The sequence below is a fragment of the Gymnoscopelus braueri genome, assembly GCF_963280865.1.
Source record: "Gymnoscopelus braueri genome assembly, chromosome: 16".
Classification (NCBI taxonomy): domain Eukaryota; kingdom Metazoa; phylum Chordata; class Actinopteri; order Myctophiformes; family Myctophidae; genus Gymnoscopelus; species Gymnoscopelus braueri.
The window spans coordinates 52,400,353-52,419,810 of record NC_137616.1 but is presented as its reverse complement, the minus strand read 5'-3'; the positions used below and the strand labels follow the sequence as shown (position 1 = coordinate 52,419,810).

The following is a 19,458-nucleotide window of genomic DNA, read 5'->3' as shown; positions in this document are numbered from 1 at the left end:
AAATAATTCTGGCAGATTAGGTGTTAATCTTGCCATGGCCGGTAGCAATAAGGACACATTTCAGAGCTGTATATATTAAAAAATGTAATGTATTTATTTTGTATGTGATGTTTGACATTGTGTTCTGCTTTAATAAAATGATCAAATATTAAAGTGTGTGAATAGAGGGAAAATACAACATTTTGTGTAAATGCACTGTTTGGAAAGCAAGCATTCAGAGTCCTATTTTTTTTTTAAATAGCGAAAATGGTCAATCTACGCATTGTGAGCTTGTAGATCTGTTATTTTCAAAATCTTTTACACATTTGAAAAACCTTGAGAATTGGGACACTCCTCATAATGCATACATTTGACTTTTGGTACTTTAAGTATATTTTGATGACAATACTGTCTTTTTACAGAAATAAAATGTTGAATATAATGTAGGACATGTATCTTTTACATCAGTTACTGTACAGTATGTGTCCATGAACAAATGTCCTCTAGGGACAATAAAGTCTATCCTATCCTAACAATGAACAAAAGACACTAAATACCACTATGTTGTCCAGCTAATAAAAAACATAAACATCACTGTTTTATTTTTAACCTTTATTTAACCAGCAAGAAAACATCATTGTTATTTATAACTGTGGCCAGGCAAAAGCCACCATGAGGCTGATTTGAACATTGTCAAGTGGCATTTCTTCCTGGCCTAGTGGGAATGTGTGTACAAAATTTCACGGATATTGCATGCTGTGTTCATGATTTGAGGCATTTTGTTCAAAACGGAGCACTAAACTTTGGAAGCCAATCAGCCAATCAGGATGACATATGAAAAATCTGAAAGACCCGTTTGGTTTAATGACTATAGAGATACTGTGTACTGATTTGGGTGATGTTTCGAACAAAATCTGTAGGAGTACTGTCAAAAAGTGGCCTCCTGGTGGCGCTATTACAGGCCCATGTGAAACAATTGGGGCAGAGGTTCTGCTGTGGCATCCAGGGAGTGTGTGAGCACAGTTTCACTGCGATGCGACGTTAAAAAGCACATTTTTCTCAGGAAGTTCCAATGGATCTTGTATCAGACAGAGTAGGGTGTTAATTTATGAAAAACCCTACAAAGTTGAAAAATGGAGGTAAAGGGTTATGTCCTACTGACATCCAAAAGGTTTGCTGAGCAAAATCCACAATCTCAACCTTTTTTGCGATATGAGCTTGTCGATCTGCTATGTTTTTTGTTTTGTTTTTTGTCATGAAAATGTGTGCAAATCTTTGAATATATATATTTTTTAAAGCGAACATTTGTGAAATATTTTGTTCCAGAAGCAAATATTTGACTTTGTTAACGATTTTACAAGCTCATAGCACAGCACCGAGTGCTGTGCTATGAGCTTGTAGATCTGCTATTTTTGAATAGCCATTGAAATCTGAAAATGACACAGATGCGTCCCCGGTTTGAATGGGTTATTTGCAACGACCGCCCAGTTTCCACGGACCCCCATTTGATATGATTTTTATCTGTGGGACCCCAAATGAAAAATCTGTGCCGAAGCCTGTGAATGATCCTAGGATCACTGAAGAAGAGTACACTCAGAAATCACGTGATCACAACAAAATGAGGCTCATTTCGTGTAGTGTTATAGGATTTATAAACTCTGGTTTCTGTCGTTTTTGGCAAAAACAAGCCACATTCAACTGGCCACATCCATGGAATGGATTACGGTGACCGGGCAATTCTACGAGACCCCCGTGTGTGTAATGAGGTGATCTCCGTGAGGACGGCCAAAGATTTTAGTAATATCGCTCATTTTCGCTGGCAGTGGCATCGTGACACTTTTCTGAAAAACTCTTGCAGTTACAGAGTTAAAGGGATATTTCACTTTCAAAAACAATGTGGGTAATTTTATCGTCTACTCAGGCTTTTAGGCTTTTTTTTTTTACCACTGACTTTGTTTTTAAGTTGCTTCATTCAGTATTTAGATATTTGATATTCATTTTATCAGACACGCCCCCTTCCTATACAAACCCATAGTAACTTCAAACTCCATTTTAACCATTTTAGATTCATCAGAAACACCCGTCCTTGGTTCTGGTGACTGACATTGTCCTTCTAATACGTGAGGACACCATGTTTTTTCAATTACTTTTTTCATTTATTTTAAATATTTTCTTTGGAAAAAAAGAAAATACAAATACAAAAAAAAAAAATGTAATTAAATAAATGAAAAAGTAATCAAAAAAACACGGGTCCCTCGCATATTAGGAGGGCAGTATGAGTTACCAGAACACAACAGACACACAGTAGATCTACATGAACATGTTGAAATGATGGCTGTCGTGTCAAAAACTCTCGTTTGAACTTAAAAGGAAATAGCAAACTCACCTATAGGAGAGGATCCCTGAAGTGACCAAGAGACACATACACATATACTGTTCCCTACAACTCACTACCTTCAACGGCAGAAACAACACCAACACAACCTCCAGATTCACAGCAGCCTTCAGTTCCAGAAACATGCAGTCACTGAATATGTTTCATTGCCATTCAGTCATTGAGTCTCAAAATGACAGCAATAGATCAACAGCTTGAATCACATTATTAGTGTAGAGGACACACACACACACACACACACACACACACACACACACACACACACACACACACACACACACACACACACACACACACACACACACACACACACACACACACACACACACACACACACACACACACACACACACACACACACACACACACACACACACACACACACACACACACACACACACAAGCAGAGAGAGAAGAAGAAATAAAGTTCCTACCTTGAGTCTTCTACTTGTCTTCATCAGTTTAAGTGATGTCCAGGGTTAAACTGTAGAACCCATGGATAGAGAGATAGAGCCTCTCTCTGTAGTTCATAGTCAGGGGATATTAGCAGAATATTTTCCAATCTTGGAATAAATTCCTTACCAAAAAAAATCTTCACCAATGTGTTTGTAAAGGTGTCTAGTAACACATCTCACAAAGACTGAAATGCAGTCCCCCTAGGAGAATTTTTGACAGCTCCTTAAAGTTGGGGTACCCACCATAACCTTGGTTAAAAAAAATCAAAAAAAGAATCAAAATCTAATTCTGTTTTAAGTAGCATGTGAGGGGTCAAACTAGGGTGTTTTTATGATTCTGAATCCATTGCAAGCATTTGTTTTGCACCAAAACCACTCCTTGGGCTAAAAACGGCCATAGCCATCCTTTTCCAGGTATACTTTTTTGTGTAAAAAGCCCATTGAGATTGGGCCGTTTTTAGCCCAAGGAGTGGTTTTGGTGCAAAACAAATGCTTGCAATGGATTCAGAATCATAGAAAAACACCCTTCAGTCTTTGTGAGATGTGTTACTAGACACCTTTACAAACACATTGGTGAAGATTTTTTTTGGTAAGGAATTTATTCCAAGATTGTTTTAATATCCCCTGACTATCAGTGTTGTCTCCAGTCATCTCCATCCTCCATACATCATGGCTAGCTCTCCAGTACGTTCCTCTCCTGCTGGGAGCTCTCTGTGTCAAAGGCAGTGACCGACCAGCTTCATTCTCCTGGCTGCCATCTTCTCACTCAGCCTTGGTAGCCAGCCACCCGATCCCATACAGATGTGTGTTGGTACATATTCATCCTGGTTGATGTGTATTACTGCACATAGCTTCCACACACTGAGCGTGCCATTCAAAGACCTCCATGCAAGCCAGGATGTCCCTCCTGCAACAATCCTGTCAGGATGTCTAACTCCTCACTGACTGTTGAGAAAGAAAGAAAGAAAGAAAGAAAGAAAGAAAGAAAGAAAGATGCATGTCTGAATAAATTGAGAAATTAAACAGAAATCTAGGTGTGTGAATCTGGCTCCAATATCACTTTCAATTGAACCATCATTGGTAAAACAGTGATGGTTTAATTTACTGAATCTCTTTACACCAAGCAGTGTGAAATATTTCTATCCTATATTCAATAATTTACCTCTAATCCCATGAATCTTTATTCTGGGGTGAACATTCAGTGAAAACATCGTATCACTGAGCTGATGAGAGCCTCTTTATAACTGATGTTATTCATATTATTACTACTAATATTATTAGTAGAGCTGCAATATTGGCAAGTTTAAAGTTAATAATAATAATAATAATACATTTTATTTATAACGCACTTTACATTCTAAGAATCTGCTACAATGAAAAGCAAGGCATAAAAACAGCATAGGCAACAAAACAATTATAATAGACCCAACTAGGCTAAACTAAAGGGGGCAAAATTTAGAAATTAAAACTTAGTACGAAAACAAAGTCCATAAAATTTGAAAAATGCTTTTTTTAAAAGGTAGGTTTTTATTCCATTTTTTAAATGGACTAAAGTTGTTTAAATACAATCAGATAGGACTTTTCTGTTTCAATGAGTGGAATGTCAATGGTTAGTATCGCAACTTAGATGCCAGATAGATAACATTATATAACATCTAAGTTGCCTGCGGGTTGGTGAAAGGGCCTACTCTGTGTGGAGTTTGCATGTTCTCCCCGTGTCTCCTAGGGTAGTTAATACCCTCACAAAAACATGTAGTAATCCTGGTCGCTATACCGCCTCCCCCATGACAGCCGGTGCGCCTGATGGAGGGGAAGGGAACTGGTTGGAATAACGTGTTCCTTCCACGCGCTACGTCCAACCAGGGAAACTCCCCCCTGTCAGGTGACAAGAAGGTCAGTTGGCTCTCATGCCTGAAGGAAGCATGAGCTCGGCCCTGGCCTCCCTACTGTGGGGGACTGGTGTAGGGCTGGTGTAGTGCTGGTGTAGGGCTGGTGTAGCGCCCAGGATCACTTAGGAAATTGGCACCGGGTGAAAAAAAAATGGGTTACAAAAATCGTGGGATAAAAATTTTAAAGAGAAAGTAAGTTGCCTGCGGCTAGGAGGTTTCGTAGAAGGATACTTGGTGCCGCGACACCCCAACAAAACATTATGTATTAGATAGATATTATGATAGATATAAATTCATACATCATGGTGTCACAGCACCAAGTATCAGTCCCATCCACACAGCACCTTCAAGCACCTTAATGGTCTGTTCACTTCAATATATTATACATATCTGGCCATATAAAAAACCTGTAGAGATTTAACCTTTACTGAAATACACACCCCGTTACCTTTATGTTCTGTAGGCCTGCATGTTGCAACTTCAACACTACAGTCAAACACAGCTCAATACAACATACACAATATACATCATTCAGCTCTATTTTGCTGTCTTTAATGTTTTATGTTTTTCTTTTTTTGCTTCATTGTTAATCATTTGTACTTTTTACGTGAAGCACTTGTGCTTTACTCTTGCTCTGTAAAGCACTCTGAGCTGCATTTCATGTCATGAAAGGTGCTATACAAATAAAGTTTATAATAATAATAATTATTATTATTATTATTATTATTATTATTATTATATTGCATCATCTGTAGGCCTACTGTACATGCAGTGGTGGAACAAGTACTCACTTTCTTTACTTTAGTTAATGTATGTTTAGTAAAAGTATCGATATTGCAATATAGAAGAACTCTAGTCTCTATTACAAGTATAAGTCTGGAAATACACATTTACTTGAGTAAAAGTACAAAAGTATTGGCATCAAAATATACTTAAAGTACTTAAAGCAGAATGTACCATTTCATGTTTTCAAGCTTACAATGCCTCGCATCGCGACACATTGTAAGCTTGTAGATCTGCTATTTTCAAATGGCCTAAATCTATATAGGGCTATAGTGTTTTGTAATAATAATCAAATAATAAAAATCTACAAAGTAACAAAAGTTTTCAAATAATTGTAGTGGAGTAAAAGTACAATATTTGCCTCTGAGATGTAGTGGAGTAGAAGTAAAAGTACTGCTAATTGTTAATACTCCAGTAAAGTAAAAAAATAAAATAAAAAAAATATTGTACTTAAGTACAGTAGCCTACTTGAGTAAATGTAATTAGTTACTTTCCACCACTGCTCACTACAACATATTGACATAATTCAGCTCTATATTGCATCATGTAGGCCTACATGTTGATGCTAAGCGGCTAACAGAAGGGAGCTAAATAACTCACCTGTATAATTCACTCCATTAGAGAATCACACTTCTCCTTCAGATCTTCACTGATGTCTTCTAGCCTGATGAAAACACTGACTATTCTCTACTTACATCAATATTACTTCATAAGGTGTTCGTGTCACTGTTTTACTAACACACACAGGCTTGTGTCAAACACCTGTCTGTCTGTCTGTCTGTCTGTCTGTCTGTCAGTCAGTCAGTCACAGGTGTGTGTATGTCAGTGTTGCCATGTCAACTTATTCTAAGCGTCTTTGGCCTTGTTTTTCACTGCCCCCCCCAATTATTAAATAAAATAAATAATTGAAACATAGTAATAATATCCATTTGGGCCCCCTACACGATTTGTGTTGTTACACTTTTTCTTGTTGTTAAAAATAGCAGATCTACAAGCTTGTAGGCGTAGATGTTTCAAGTAGCTAATAGTGCTCATTTGGCTTGGTTCTTTTGGGCTGGTTTTCATAGACCAACAAAAAAAATATCACCGGGACCCTGGGGGATATAGCGCCCTCTAGTGGCAGTGACGTCAGGATTTACGTGCTCTATGCTATGGTGGGGAATTTAGCCTGAGGGGAAAAAACTAAATAAATGCCTTCACTGAAAAGTCCTTCAACAAGCACTTTGAATGTTTATTATGCATTATAGTCTGGTGTTTGTTTGTTGTCTTGTCTTGTCATGTGTCTATTGTTGATGTACCTGTCTGTTTCTGTCATGTCTTATAAAATCAATACAAATGTATATACAGTATATAGAATAAAAATAATTAAAAAAACAAGCAGGCACATTTGATTGATTAAAAACAACTAAGAGAAATACTTTGTTGTTCACTTCGTAGTTAAATCGTAGTTTGATTTTCCTACTTTGTCTCATCTGTTTAAGAAAGTAGGTAGCTGATATATGTCACTTTTACCTTAGCGCTAGGTATACTCTTAGTTGCTTGTTTTAGAAGAGAATGCACTTATGACTTCTGGAGATTAGTAGTTTAGTTCCCTTCCTATGTTGAATACACTTACTGTAAGTCACCATGGATAAAAGCGTCTGCTAAATGACTGTAATGTAATGTAATGTAATGTAATGTAATGTAATGTAATGCAATGTAAATCAGATAAAATAAGCCATCCAACCAACAGGCAAGTAACAGTAGGTCTGCTATTACCTTGCATTAAGTTAGATAGCCGGCCGCAAGCAACTCTTAGATTGTATTTTTAATAACTGGAATCTAGAGTTGCAAGACCAACCCTTTGACAGGCCATACATCCAGACAGAAAAGTTTGATCTGATTGTATTAAAGGGTAGTTCAGATTATTTGAGTATTTTCTGTAGGAAATACTTACCATTGATGTAGTGGTTGCAAAGGTATTAATTGATTGCCCGAGTCCCATGGTCAGAGTTATGGTCCGGTTCTGATGAATATGAAGTAGTTCCGGTAGATTAGTAGATTTGGTGGGGGCCACTCATTAAAAAAAAAAAAAAAAAAAAAACTAGCATCATTTGTATTGTTGACCTATTTCTACCATATATTGCAGGTTTCGTTCAACTCCGACCCCTCTGTCACATGGTGCTAATGTTTGTGTCCAGAATCACTGCGCCGCGGCAGCCTACTCACTCACAAAATATATGACAAAAAAAATAGTACCATGTGACAGAGGGGTCGAAATTGAACGAAACCTGCACTATATGGTAGAGATAGGTCAACAATACAATTTTTTTTTTTTAATGAGCGGCCCCCACCAAATCTACCAGAACTACTTCATATTCATCAGAACCGGACCAGAACTCGGACCACGGGTCTCGGGCAATCAATGAATACCTTTGCAACCACTACATTAATGGTAAGTATTTCCTACAGAAAATACTCAAAAAATCTGAACTAACCCTTTAAAGGACGTTAAAATCACCAACATGACAGCTGTATGAAAGCAAAATTGAACGATCCTCTTTCTATCTGCAAAGTTTGTGTTTCATAAAAAACCCACCGTAGAGACGTGATGTTATCACATACTTTCTGTCAATACATTCTGTGCAGGTGATTATTTAAGTGATAAGTGTTGGAGTTTGGAAGCGCTCGTTGTAAATCACTCAACGGTCCTTCGGTACCACCTGTTTATTAATGTCACATGATGCAGGAGGCAGCAGGACGTTGAAAACGAGCGCTTCCAAACTCCAACATTTAGAAAAATAATCACCCGCACGGAATGTGAAGTATGTAGTAGGCCTAGTATTTGAGAAAAAAAAGAGGATAATTCAAGCTTTCCAAACAGCTGCTATGTTAGTGAGTTTAACGTCGTTTAATACAAACAGACAGAACTTTTCTGTTTGGATGTATGGGCTGTCAACGGTTGGTACTGTATTGCAACTCTAGATTCCATTATATTAAAAATAGGATCAAAGAGTTGCTTGCGGCTATTACGTTAATAATAATAATAATAATAATAATGATAATAATAATACATTTTATTTGTAATGCACGTTTCATTCACAAAGAATCTCAGAGTGCCACATGGTAAAACATCATCATCAATCATATAAGGTTAAAAAGCAGAGTTTAAAAACAGATGTGACTAAACAACAATTCAACAGGAAAATGGCCTCTGAAACAGAAGGTCTTCAGGCCTATTTTAAAGAGTCCAGGGTCGGTGTTCTCAGGTCAATAGGAAGGCTGTTCCACAGGCGAGCAGAAGGCCCGCTCCCCCATAGTAACTCTGTTTCAAAAGGATATATATATAGCCTACTGATACAAAATAAATAATAATTCAATCTCTCTCTCTCTCTCTATGTGTATGTGTATATAATTCATGACTGCTATGCATTTCTACAGTAAAAAAAACACACATTAAAACACTCACATCTTAGAAAAATATCATTTATTTGTCGTCTGTACAAACAAACAAACCCAAACGCTCTTGTTTGAAAATGTAAAAATACTTCTTAATACTTTTTTGTTTTTGTTGTTTTTAAGGAACATTTCTATATATAAATAGAGCTTTGGCATTCATCAACTCTAGCTGCAAAACAAGAGCAGAGCTAAAAAAAACATTAATACTAGAAGCCAAATAGTCTGTATTATTATCATTATACCATATAGATACACTTCTGGAAGCCAACCAGTGGCTTGTGTAACACACACACACACACACACACACACACACACACACACACACACACACACACACACACACACACACACACACACACACACACACACACACACGTATTACTATACATGTGAGGACGTCGTCATTTTAGGAAGCCGATTTCATGAATGCTATTTTAACCCATTTAGACCTGGAACCCCTATACGTATAGGCTATACCTTTCAATCCAGGAACACCTTTTGGGGTTCTTGTTGCTATGTACGTGTATATAGCAACACACATTTTTCTGTATTTTTTGAATAAATAGCTATATCTATCTATCTATCTATCTATCTATCTATCTATCTATCTATCTATATGTATAAGCGTCTGGAAAAGATTTTCAGACTGGGCCTCAGGTCTAATTGGGTTATATAAATAGTTGGGGAAGGGGGTTATTTTTTACTCTACCTATAAAGCCAAAAAATAGCCGATCTACAAGCTCACAACGCGTTGCCCTGCGACGCGTTGTTGTAGCTTGTAGATCGGTGTGAGACATTCGGCGCGCAAGACAAGTATATGAATCAGGCTAAATATTTAGCAAATTCTGCTAGCCTACTTAGTGTGGTCGTTTAGCCCTCACAAGTGTAGTAATGCACACACACACACACACACACGCACACACACACACACACACACACACACACACGCACACGCACACACAGAGAACCAGTCATGAACACCAAATATCTTCCCTTTAGATTCTACAACGCATTCCATTCTAAACCCATACATTATTCTGTCAACACTGAAGGGTTTGAATCCCAATCCACTGCATGTTCACCAAATGAACCCCGTCATCATAATAATAACAATAATACCATAGCATACAGTGCATTTACAGTGAATAATACATTCGTCAGGTTTCCTTCTCCCTTCTAAGTGTGAACCTGAGTGTGTATGCATTGTTTGTGCCTTTGTATATGTTATGGCTTAAAAAGGGTGACATTAGGAGCATTAGCATCATCTTAAAGGGATAGTTCACCCTCAAAAGTACATTTTTTTCCTATGTATGAGTCACCCCATGGAGACTTGAATTCATTGTTTGTGTCTCATTCCTAAGACAATAATTTAATGACCAGCAGTGGTTCCAGTAGGAGACACAAAAGAGTCTCCTTTGTGTCTCCTACCGGAACCACTGCCTACCGGTCCGCTGGTCATCATATTATTGTCTTAGGAATGAGACAAAAAACATATCTATGAATTCAAGTCCATTCAAGTCTCCATAGAAAATTTACTTTTTTTGGGTGAACTATCCCTTTAACGCAGCGTATAAATCAACGTTCCACACTTGTTCATGTTATATATCGGGGGGTCTTCAGTGTTTTTCAGGCCAAGGACCCCCCCGGGGCCCTATAGCTGAGAGAGAGAGAGGGAGGGACCCCACTATGTGTATTTATCGTAACCACTTAAACCCTGAATGCTCTGCACTTGTAGATCGGCTATTTTCGGCTAATGTTCCACTCAGAACAGGACGCTTAGGGTTCAAGTGGTTCAGAGAAAACAAAGTTCCATCACACAATCATTTGACAGGGGGGCCCTTGTAGTAACTCTGAGGAGCCCCTAGGGGCCCCTTGTAGTAACTCTGAGGAGTCCCTAGGGGCCCCTTGTAGTAACTCTGAGGAGTCCCTAGGGGCCCCCTTGTAGTAACTCTGAGGAGTCCCTAGGGGCCCCTTGTAGTAACTCTGAGGAGCCCCTAGGGGCTCCTTGTAGTAACTCTGAGGAGTCCCTAGGGGCCCCTTGTAGTAACTCTGAGGAGTCCCTAGGGGCCCCCTTGTAGTAACTCTGAGGAGTCCCTAGGGGCCCCCTTGTAGTAACTCTGAGGAGTCCCTAGGGGCTCCTTGTAGTAACTCTGAGGAGTCCCTAGGGGCCCCTTGTAGTAACTCTGAGGAGTCCCTAGGGGCCCCCTTGTAGTAACTCTGAGGAGTCCCTAGGGGCCCCTGGTAGTAACTCTGAGGAGTCCCTAGGGGCCCCTTGTAGTAACTCTGAGGAGTCCCTAGGGGCCCCTGGTAGTAACTCTGAGGAGTCCCTAGGGGCCCCCTTGTAGTAACTCTGAGGAGTCCCTAGGGGCCCCTGGTAGTAACTCTGAGGAGTCCCTAGGGGCCCCTTGTAGTAACTCTGAGGAGTCCCTAGGGGCCCCTGGTAGTAACTCTGAGGAGTCCCTAGGGGCCCCCTTGTAGTAACTCTGAGGAGTCCCTAGGGGCCCCTGGTAGTAACTCTGAGGAGTCCCTAGGGGCCCCCTTGTAGTAACTCTGAGGAGTCCCTAGGGGCCCCTGGTAGTAACTCTGGGGAGCCCCTAGGGCATTGGTTCTCAAAGTGGGATCCGGGGACCCCCAGGGGTACTTGAGGGGGTTCCAGGGGGTCCCCAGCTAAATGATGGATAGTTAGGAACCAAATGGACCCTTATGGGTCTGTAACTCTGAGAGTGTACAAATGGAACCAAATGGACCCTTACAGGTCTGTAACTCTGAGAGTGTACACATGGAACCAAATGGACCCTAACGGGTCCATTTGGTTCCATTTGTACACTCTCAGAGTTAAATTAACATTGAATATAAATTGGGGTCCCAGAGATATACTGTAAATGCCATTAAATGGGGGTCCGTAGCCTCTAATGCATGTCAAACTGGGGGGTCCTTGAAATTAAAATGGTTGAGAATCACTGATAGAGCAGTAAAAGTCTTCTCTTATGGGGGTCCTTGGCATATCTTTTCAATGTGGGGGTCCTTGGCATATCTTTTCAACGTGGGGGTCCTTGACGTGAAAAAGTTTGAGAACCACTGCCACCCCCCCCCCCTGTTGAAGACCTCTGGCCGTGCTGTATTTCATCATATATGTGTTTTATGAAGAGCTGGTATAACCTGTGGAAGTTTGCATAGATATAACAGTTAATGTGTTCAATCCTCTCTTTAAACCCTTCACGTTAAACCGTATCGACCACTTCTCCTTTTCTTTTCTTCTGCTCGCCGTTAAAACCTTTTCATCAAACGGTTCATTGAACACACAGAGCGTGATTAAAACCTTAATCGTCGTTAATCGGGCAGGCTAGTTAATCATGCTAACGCTGCGCGCGGCGTGCTCTCGCGACCAGTGGTGTAAAGTAACTAAGTACATTTACTCAAGTACTGTACTTTATGTAAGATTTTGAGGTCTTATTTTTTTTACTTTACTGGAGTATTTCCAATTTTCAATACTTTTACTTCTACTCCACTACATCTCAGAGGAAAATATTGTACTTTTACTCCACTACAATTATTTGAATTTTTTTGTTACTAGTTACTTTGAAGATTTTGATTATTATTACAAAACACACATTAAGCACTTCAGCCCTATATATACATTTAGTCTATTTGAAAATAGCAGATCTACAAGCTCACAACGCATTGTGAGCTTGTAGATCTGCTATTTTCAAAAGATTTCTTTTTTTGAAAACTTGAAAGGGTAGGCCTACATTCTGCACAATGAGTACTTTTACTTTTGGTACTTTAAGTACATTTTGTAAATGTTTAATTCCGGACTTTTACTTGTAAAAGTGATAGTATATTTCTTAATTGTAGTTTTGATACTTTTACTTAAGTAAAAAAAAATTGAGTACTTTTTCCACCAGTGATCGCGACGCACAACCGCGACGCGTTCACAAACACATGCACAGATTTACACTTTGTAAACCACTTTTTTTTTTTCATCTAAAATCATAAAGTATACAAATAAAAAAGGTTAAGAATAACTCAATACATCACATTCCTCCTGGTAGCAAATTGATGAATAGCTAATTCATCTTAATTCATATAAAAGGTTATTGTTTTAATATCATGACTGGTTCTCCTTAAGTTCATCTCAGTTTTACTGAGGTTTAACCCCTTAAGGCCCCCCTCCACACGTCCCAACGACCAAAAATGGCAGATCTACACAAAAAGCCTGTGAGCTTGTAGATCTACAAGCTTGTGTGTGTGTGTGTGTGTGTGTGTGTGTGTGTGTGTGTGTGTGTGTGTGTGTGTGTGTGTGTGTGTGTGTGTGTGTGTGTGTGTGTGTGTGAGAGCTTGTAGATCTGCTCTCTTTCGCTGTGCAACACCTGTATACGACGCGTGTGTCAAAGTTGGGATAACAATACTTGTGGATATTGAAAGTTTCTCTCATAGTTATCAGTGGTGGAAAGTAACTAAGTACATTTACTTAAGCACTGTACTCAAGTAACATTTTGAGGTATTTGTACTTTACTTGGGTATTTCCAATTTCCAATACTTTTACTTCTACTCCACTACATCTCAGAGGCAAATATTGTACTTTTACTCCACTACAATTATTTGAAAACTTTAGTTACTAGTTACTTTTCGGATATAAATTATGATATTATGAAACATACATTAATCACTTCAGCCCTATTTTATACCTAGGCTATATGAAAATAGCAGATCTACAAGCTCACAACGCTTCGCATCGCGACGCGTTGTGAGCTTGTAGATGTGCTATTTTCAAATATTTTTGTATTTTTACTTGTGGTACTTTAAGTATATTTTGATGTGTGTGCATGTGCGTGTGTGTGTGTGTGCGTGCGTGCGTGCGTGCGTGTGTGAATATTAATTGACTAATTCATAATACTGTCCCATGCTGCGGAGATGATTGGATGGGAAAGTGGTGAGGCAGACAGCTAATTGGCTGGAACGACCTGCCACTCAAAGAGGCACTTTGACAGAGCAGCAGTTGTTTTTAGCAAGACGTGGCCCCGCCCCCTTCCCCCCAGACCCTGCCCCTCCCCCTCGGTGTTTTTGCATTGAAAACATTGCAGCCAGAGGAGGTGTAAGTGATATGATTTTGTAAAATAATACAAAATAATAAAACATAAAATGTTAAAGCTCTATATTGTGATAGTATTCATTCCTATAGTATCAGTAACAGGGACCTCTCCGTCTCTCTTTAATGAACAGAAAATATATGTTCAGGCCAGGATACCAATTTCATCCAACCAGGAGAGAGAGAGAGAGTAGAGAGGTTCTAATGGTTTCTTTAGTTTGATGGCTTCCAGCCTCAGACTCATTTCTATGAATTGAATGTCAAGGACCTCGTTGGAAACAAGACCGTAAGGACTTTTATGAACGGACCTTTTAGACAAAGTATTTGAACACATCGGGTGCCGAACACGGTCTGAACCGTGTATGGTGTCTTTTCGTTTTTTTTCCACACGGGAGGGGCTAGAGCAGCCCTGGGATCACCCGTGGTGATTCTGAGAAGGATAGGCCAGATGGATCATCGTGTCAAAAAACATGGCGCCCATCCGCTTCCCTCCGTTCTATCTCCTTCTCTAAAACCCCTATAACTCCGAAACTTTTCACGTTGGGGAAAACGACTCATTTTGTATGCACGATCGCTCCGCCATTGTTACTCGCGTGAGAGATGTTATCGTTCCAGGCGTTGGCCAGGACCATCGGGCAAAATGGAGGCATGCTTTTTTTCCACATGGAATGCACGTCGTGGAGTCTACAGCTTAAACAGCGCTGCAGAGCTCAACGGTGAGATTTCTGGCACCGAACGTAATCTGTTATTATAAAATGCTGGCACCCGATGTGTTAAACGTAACTGTGCTGTTTTACATGTTTGCCTAATAAAATATTCAATCAGTCAATCAAACTATAGAATACTCTCAGACTATAGAGCTGAGCTTTATGTAACACTTATTATTTTAACCAAAATAATATCACTTACACCTTTAACCCCTTAAGACCAGGAATGCATCTGTGTCATGTTAAGATTCATGTGAGCTTGTAGATCTGCAAATCTTTGAATATATATATATATTTTTAAGTGAACATTTTTAACTCAAATCTTTGCTTCTGGGGGATTCTACAAATGTCTTCTAAATCCTAACAGTTTTTTTTTTGAAAGAACGTATGTTGCTATAATATCAGTGGTTCTCAAGGACCACCAACATGATAGGTATTTGGTCGCGGACAGTGGTGGAAAGTAACTAAGTACATTTACTTAAGTACTGTACTTAAGTACAATTTTGAGGTATTTGTACTTTACTTGAGTATTTCCAATTTCCATTACTTTTACTTCTACTCCACTACATCTCAGAGGCAAATATTGTACTTTTACTCCACTACAATTATTTGAAAACTTTAGTTACTAGTTACTTTTCAGATGTAAATTATGATATAATGAAACATACATTAACCACTTTAGCCCTATTTTATACATAGGCTATTTGAAAATAGCAGATCTACAAGCTCACAACGCGTCGCAGCGCGACGCGTTGTGAGCTTGTAGATCTGCTATTTTCAAATATTTAGTACTTTTACTTTTGATACTTTAAGTACATTTTGATGCCAATACTTTTGTACTTTTACTCAAGTACATTTTTTATTCTGGACTTTAACTTGTAACAGAGTATTTTTATATTGCAGTATTGGTACTTTTACTTAAGTAAAGAATTTGAGTACTTTTTCCACCACTGGTCGCGGACCCCCCCCCCCCCCCCCCCCAGAAGCAAACATTTGAGTTAAAAATGCTTGCTTTAAAAAAAAACTTAAATATTATATTCAAAGACTTGCTCACATTTTCACGATTTTTCTAAAATAGCAGATCTAGATCTGCTATTTTTTGAATGGCCAATAGAAATGGATGCTTTCCCCGCTCTTAATGCTTGTTTGGGCTCATATATAACGTTGGTTGTTGTTGGTGTTCACAGGGAGGAAGAAATGTAAGACCTGTCATGTTACCCAGTCAAACCTTTTGTTTATACATTTAACCTACAATCTTCTGGGTTTGTTTTCTTAACGGGTAATTAATTATGAATTGTCGACATTCACAATACACCCCCCCCCACCCCCCCCCCAATGAAAACTCAAAGACATACATGATAAAGACCAACTCCGCGTAAAAAAGAAAAGAAAAAGCGGATTCACAGCTTGGTCCTACATTCACTTAAAACAAAGAAAAAACTCCCTTTTAACGTAGAAACTGCAGTTTAAATAAAAAACAAAACAAAAAGAAAACGTCCTTTAACCGTTTCAATAAAGAAAACAAGTCATCTTCTGTAATTCCCTTTTGTTTCCGTTTTAAAAGCAAAACCTCGTTTCTTTTCTCCGGCGGACGTTTTCCGTTTTCCGCCTCGAAAAAGACCAGACGGTTAGAATCCGTGTTTCAGGGAGAGGAGGAAGAGGAAGAGGAAGAAACAGGAGTAGATGATCGGGGGGGAACGTCGTCTTAGAACAAAAGAAAAGACGGAAAAAGGGTTCATCGCAGCGTGACGCAGAGTCCTCCCTCCCTCCCCCCCCCCCCCCCCATGTCCCGGGGCGTAGCGTGGCGGAGCGGTCACTACTGCGTGACGCAGTTCTCGCCCATGTCCTGGGCGTAGCGGTCCGAGATGGTCTTGCGGAGCTCGTCAATGTCGCGGCGGAGTTGCCCCGCCCCCTCCAGCAGCTTGGCCCGAAGTCCCTCCTCCACCAGGACCACGCCCATGTTGTCGTTCTCCTCGCCCGACACGCCCATGGCTGCAGAGAGAGAGAGAGAGAGAGAGAGAGAGGAACGTCTTTAAAGGAGTGGTGCCATGGTTTTGCACTTTTTTCTGTTTTTCATGTGTCTATGAGGTTGATAGAACTTCATTAAGCCCCCTGGTGGTGTTTTTATGGTGTTTTATGTCTTCTCTGACTATTTTGAGTTTCTTCCTGGAGGCTGAAACCTTGAGGGTCAAACGTGCCAATAGAAAAACAGCCCTTTAGTGACCTAGTAAAATTGTACCCTCCCCCTCATTATCCTAACACGACAGGTGTGGGCATGAGGAGGAGGAGGGACTAGGGCAAGTGGGTGGTGCTAAGGTGGTGGAGGAGGTGCTAAGGTGAGAACCAGGTATACTTAATGAACTGGAGGCATGTCCACATAAAAACATAATTTTAACAATTTCTGTACACTTTAAAAAAAAAAATCTTCCTCCTAGTATAACCATAATACCTGATGATTATGTTTTAGGGGGGGGGGGGGATCACTGAAAATCACGGCACCCCGCCTTGAAAGTAATCCATACATACATACATACCAGTGGTGTAAACTAACTAAGTACATTTACTCAAGTATTGTACTTAACACATTGAGTGCCATAAACGGTCCGGACCGTTTATGGCACTTTTATTTTAAATATATTTTTTCCCACGTGGGGCGCTCTAACAAAACTTTGGGATCATCCAAGGAGTCTCTGAGAAGGAGAGGCCGGTTGTGGATCCATGTCAAAACTCCTTGACTAAAAACTTAAAGGGATTCTAGGCAACATTAAGCCTAAATTTAAAAAATATTTATATATATATATATTTTGCATTTTCTCCCCTCTATAAGCCACTATATAATGATGCTGGGGTGTTTTCCTGCATTGAAACACAGTCTTCTTTCTGAAATCCGTATTTTCCCTACAGTTTATGTTTATGTTATGTTTGTCGGGACGTAAATTAACGCACGCATGTGCGTGTCCGTGTCCGTGTGAACTTTTTACTTTCGGTTTTAAAACGCTCTCAAACTTCTTTTTTGAGGCACAGAATTTACTTTTAAGATAGCGTTTGGATAGAATTTAGTTGTTTAACTTCATATATGTGGTCAATTTATCATGACAGAGCCTATTTATTTTTTTCATTCAGAGAACCGGCAGGGGTGGACAGTGAGACGCATTGTATCCGAATAAAGCAACCTATTTTCGGCATGACCCGTTTAGAAGTCCCCCCTGCGTCACCCCCTGGTGGTCGGGGAAACAAACTGCTGGAGGGGCGGTGTTTGACAACAGTTTTTTCTTTGTTTATCTCTGAACTTGCCTACAATCCCTTTAATATCTCCATTTCTTTTTAACGTGGTGGAAGCGAGCCGTTTTCGATGGGCGATCACTCTGCAATGGAGGATCGCGTTCGAAATATTATTGTTCCAGGCGTTAGTCGGGGCCCTCCGCCGTCTCGCACGCACGCTTTGTTTACATGCATGTCCTCGTCGAGGCTTCTACGGCACGAAACATATCAACGTAAGTGGATGGAAGATATGCTGGCACTGAATGTACCCTATTTTAATAAACCTCTGGCACACCATGTGTTAAACTTCGGCCCCTATTATCTTTTCAAGTCATCAAATAATCTCTTAAAGGGCAAGACCACTTTGGTAGAGGTTTAGGTTGATAAAAAAAAAGAAAAAAAAGCTTAGATCCTCCCTTTGTTCCTCGCTATTAATGGATTAAAGTAACATGCTTAAAAAATGTTGAACTACTTCCATACAGACGAGACCCACTGCTGTGTGTGTGTGTGTGTGTGTGTGTGTGTGTGTGTGTGTGTGTGTGTGTGTGTGTGTGTGTGTGTGTGTGTGTGTGTGTGTGTGTGTGTGTGTGCTATCACTCCTTCATTGGCCTCTCTGCACTGGCTCCCGGTTAAATACAGAATAGAGTTTAAAGTTCTCCTCCTCACATACAAGGCTCTCAATGGACAGGCACCAGTGTATCTCAAAGAACTCATCGAGCCCTATAAACCAGCCAGAGCACCATTGCGTCCACAGTATGAAAAAATGCTTACGGCTCCAGGAAACCCCAAAAAAGGCTAGAACAGGAGGCAGAGCATTTAAGTTTCAGGCACGTCAGCTGTGGAACCTTCTCCCAGTCTCAGTCCGTGAAGCAGACACACTCTGTATATTTAAGACTAGACTAAAAACCTTTCTCTATGATAAAGCCTATAGCCGAAGTGTATAGACTCAGTCACCCTATAGTCATCCTCTCTCCCCTCTCTCTAGTTGCCACTGTCGCAAAATGTCTTGTTCAGGGTGGGATTGTCGGGTCTCTGCTCTACATGTAAAGTGTCTTGAGACAACTTGTTGTGATTTGACACTTTAATAACATTGAATTGAATTGCGTGTGTGTGTGTGTGTGTGTGTGTGTGTGTGTGTGTGTGTGTGTGTGTGTGTGTGTGCGCGCAGCGCGCGTGTGCATGTGTGTCTGTGTGTGTGTATTACATTGTATTCCCAGCAGCAGGCTGAGGTTGGGTTCTTGCCCGTGGGCACGTTGGACCAGGACGGAGCACAACGCCTGCAGGTCCAGCAGACACAGAGACATCTCCTTCAGCAGGGAGCCTGCCTCCACAGCAGGGGGCGCCAGCACCCCCACATCCACCTGTCTGTGGTTCTGGAGGGGAGCGAGGAGAGAGAGAGAGAGAGAGAGAGAGAGAGAGAGAGAGAGACCTTTACAAATATACACTGATTGATGCCTGAAGA

At 40.2% G+C, this 19,458-nt stretch overlaps 2 protein-coding genes across 3 annotated transcripts in view; one reads left to right on the top strand and one right to left on the bottom strand.

The window, feature by feature from the left end:
* LOC308102580 (E3 ubiquitin-protein ligase TRIM35-like) overlaps positions 1 to 19,458 on the top strand; it is a gene marked incomplete at its 5' end in the record, with an annotated part of 614,451 nt that overhangs the window by 456,220 nt on the left and 138,773 nt on the right. The window lies entirely within an intron of this gene.
* cep85l (centrosomal protein 85L) overlaps positions 16,523 to 19,458 on the bottom strand; it is an 86,910-nt gene continuing 83,974 nt past the window's right edge. For both annotated transcript variants that reach the window (XM_080452347.1, XM_080452346.1), the window contains exons 15-16: positions 19,201 to 19,369; positions 16,523 to 16,727 (exon numbers count right to left, since the gene is read on the bottom strand). In XM_080452347.1, the coding sequence (XP_080308473.1) occupies positions 16,552 to 16,727; positions 19,201 to 19,369 (345 nt within the window). In that variant the 3' untranslated portion in view covers positions 16,523 to 16,551. The remainder of the gene's footprint in view (positions 16,728 to 19,200; positions 19,370 to 19,458) is intronic.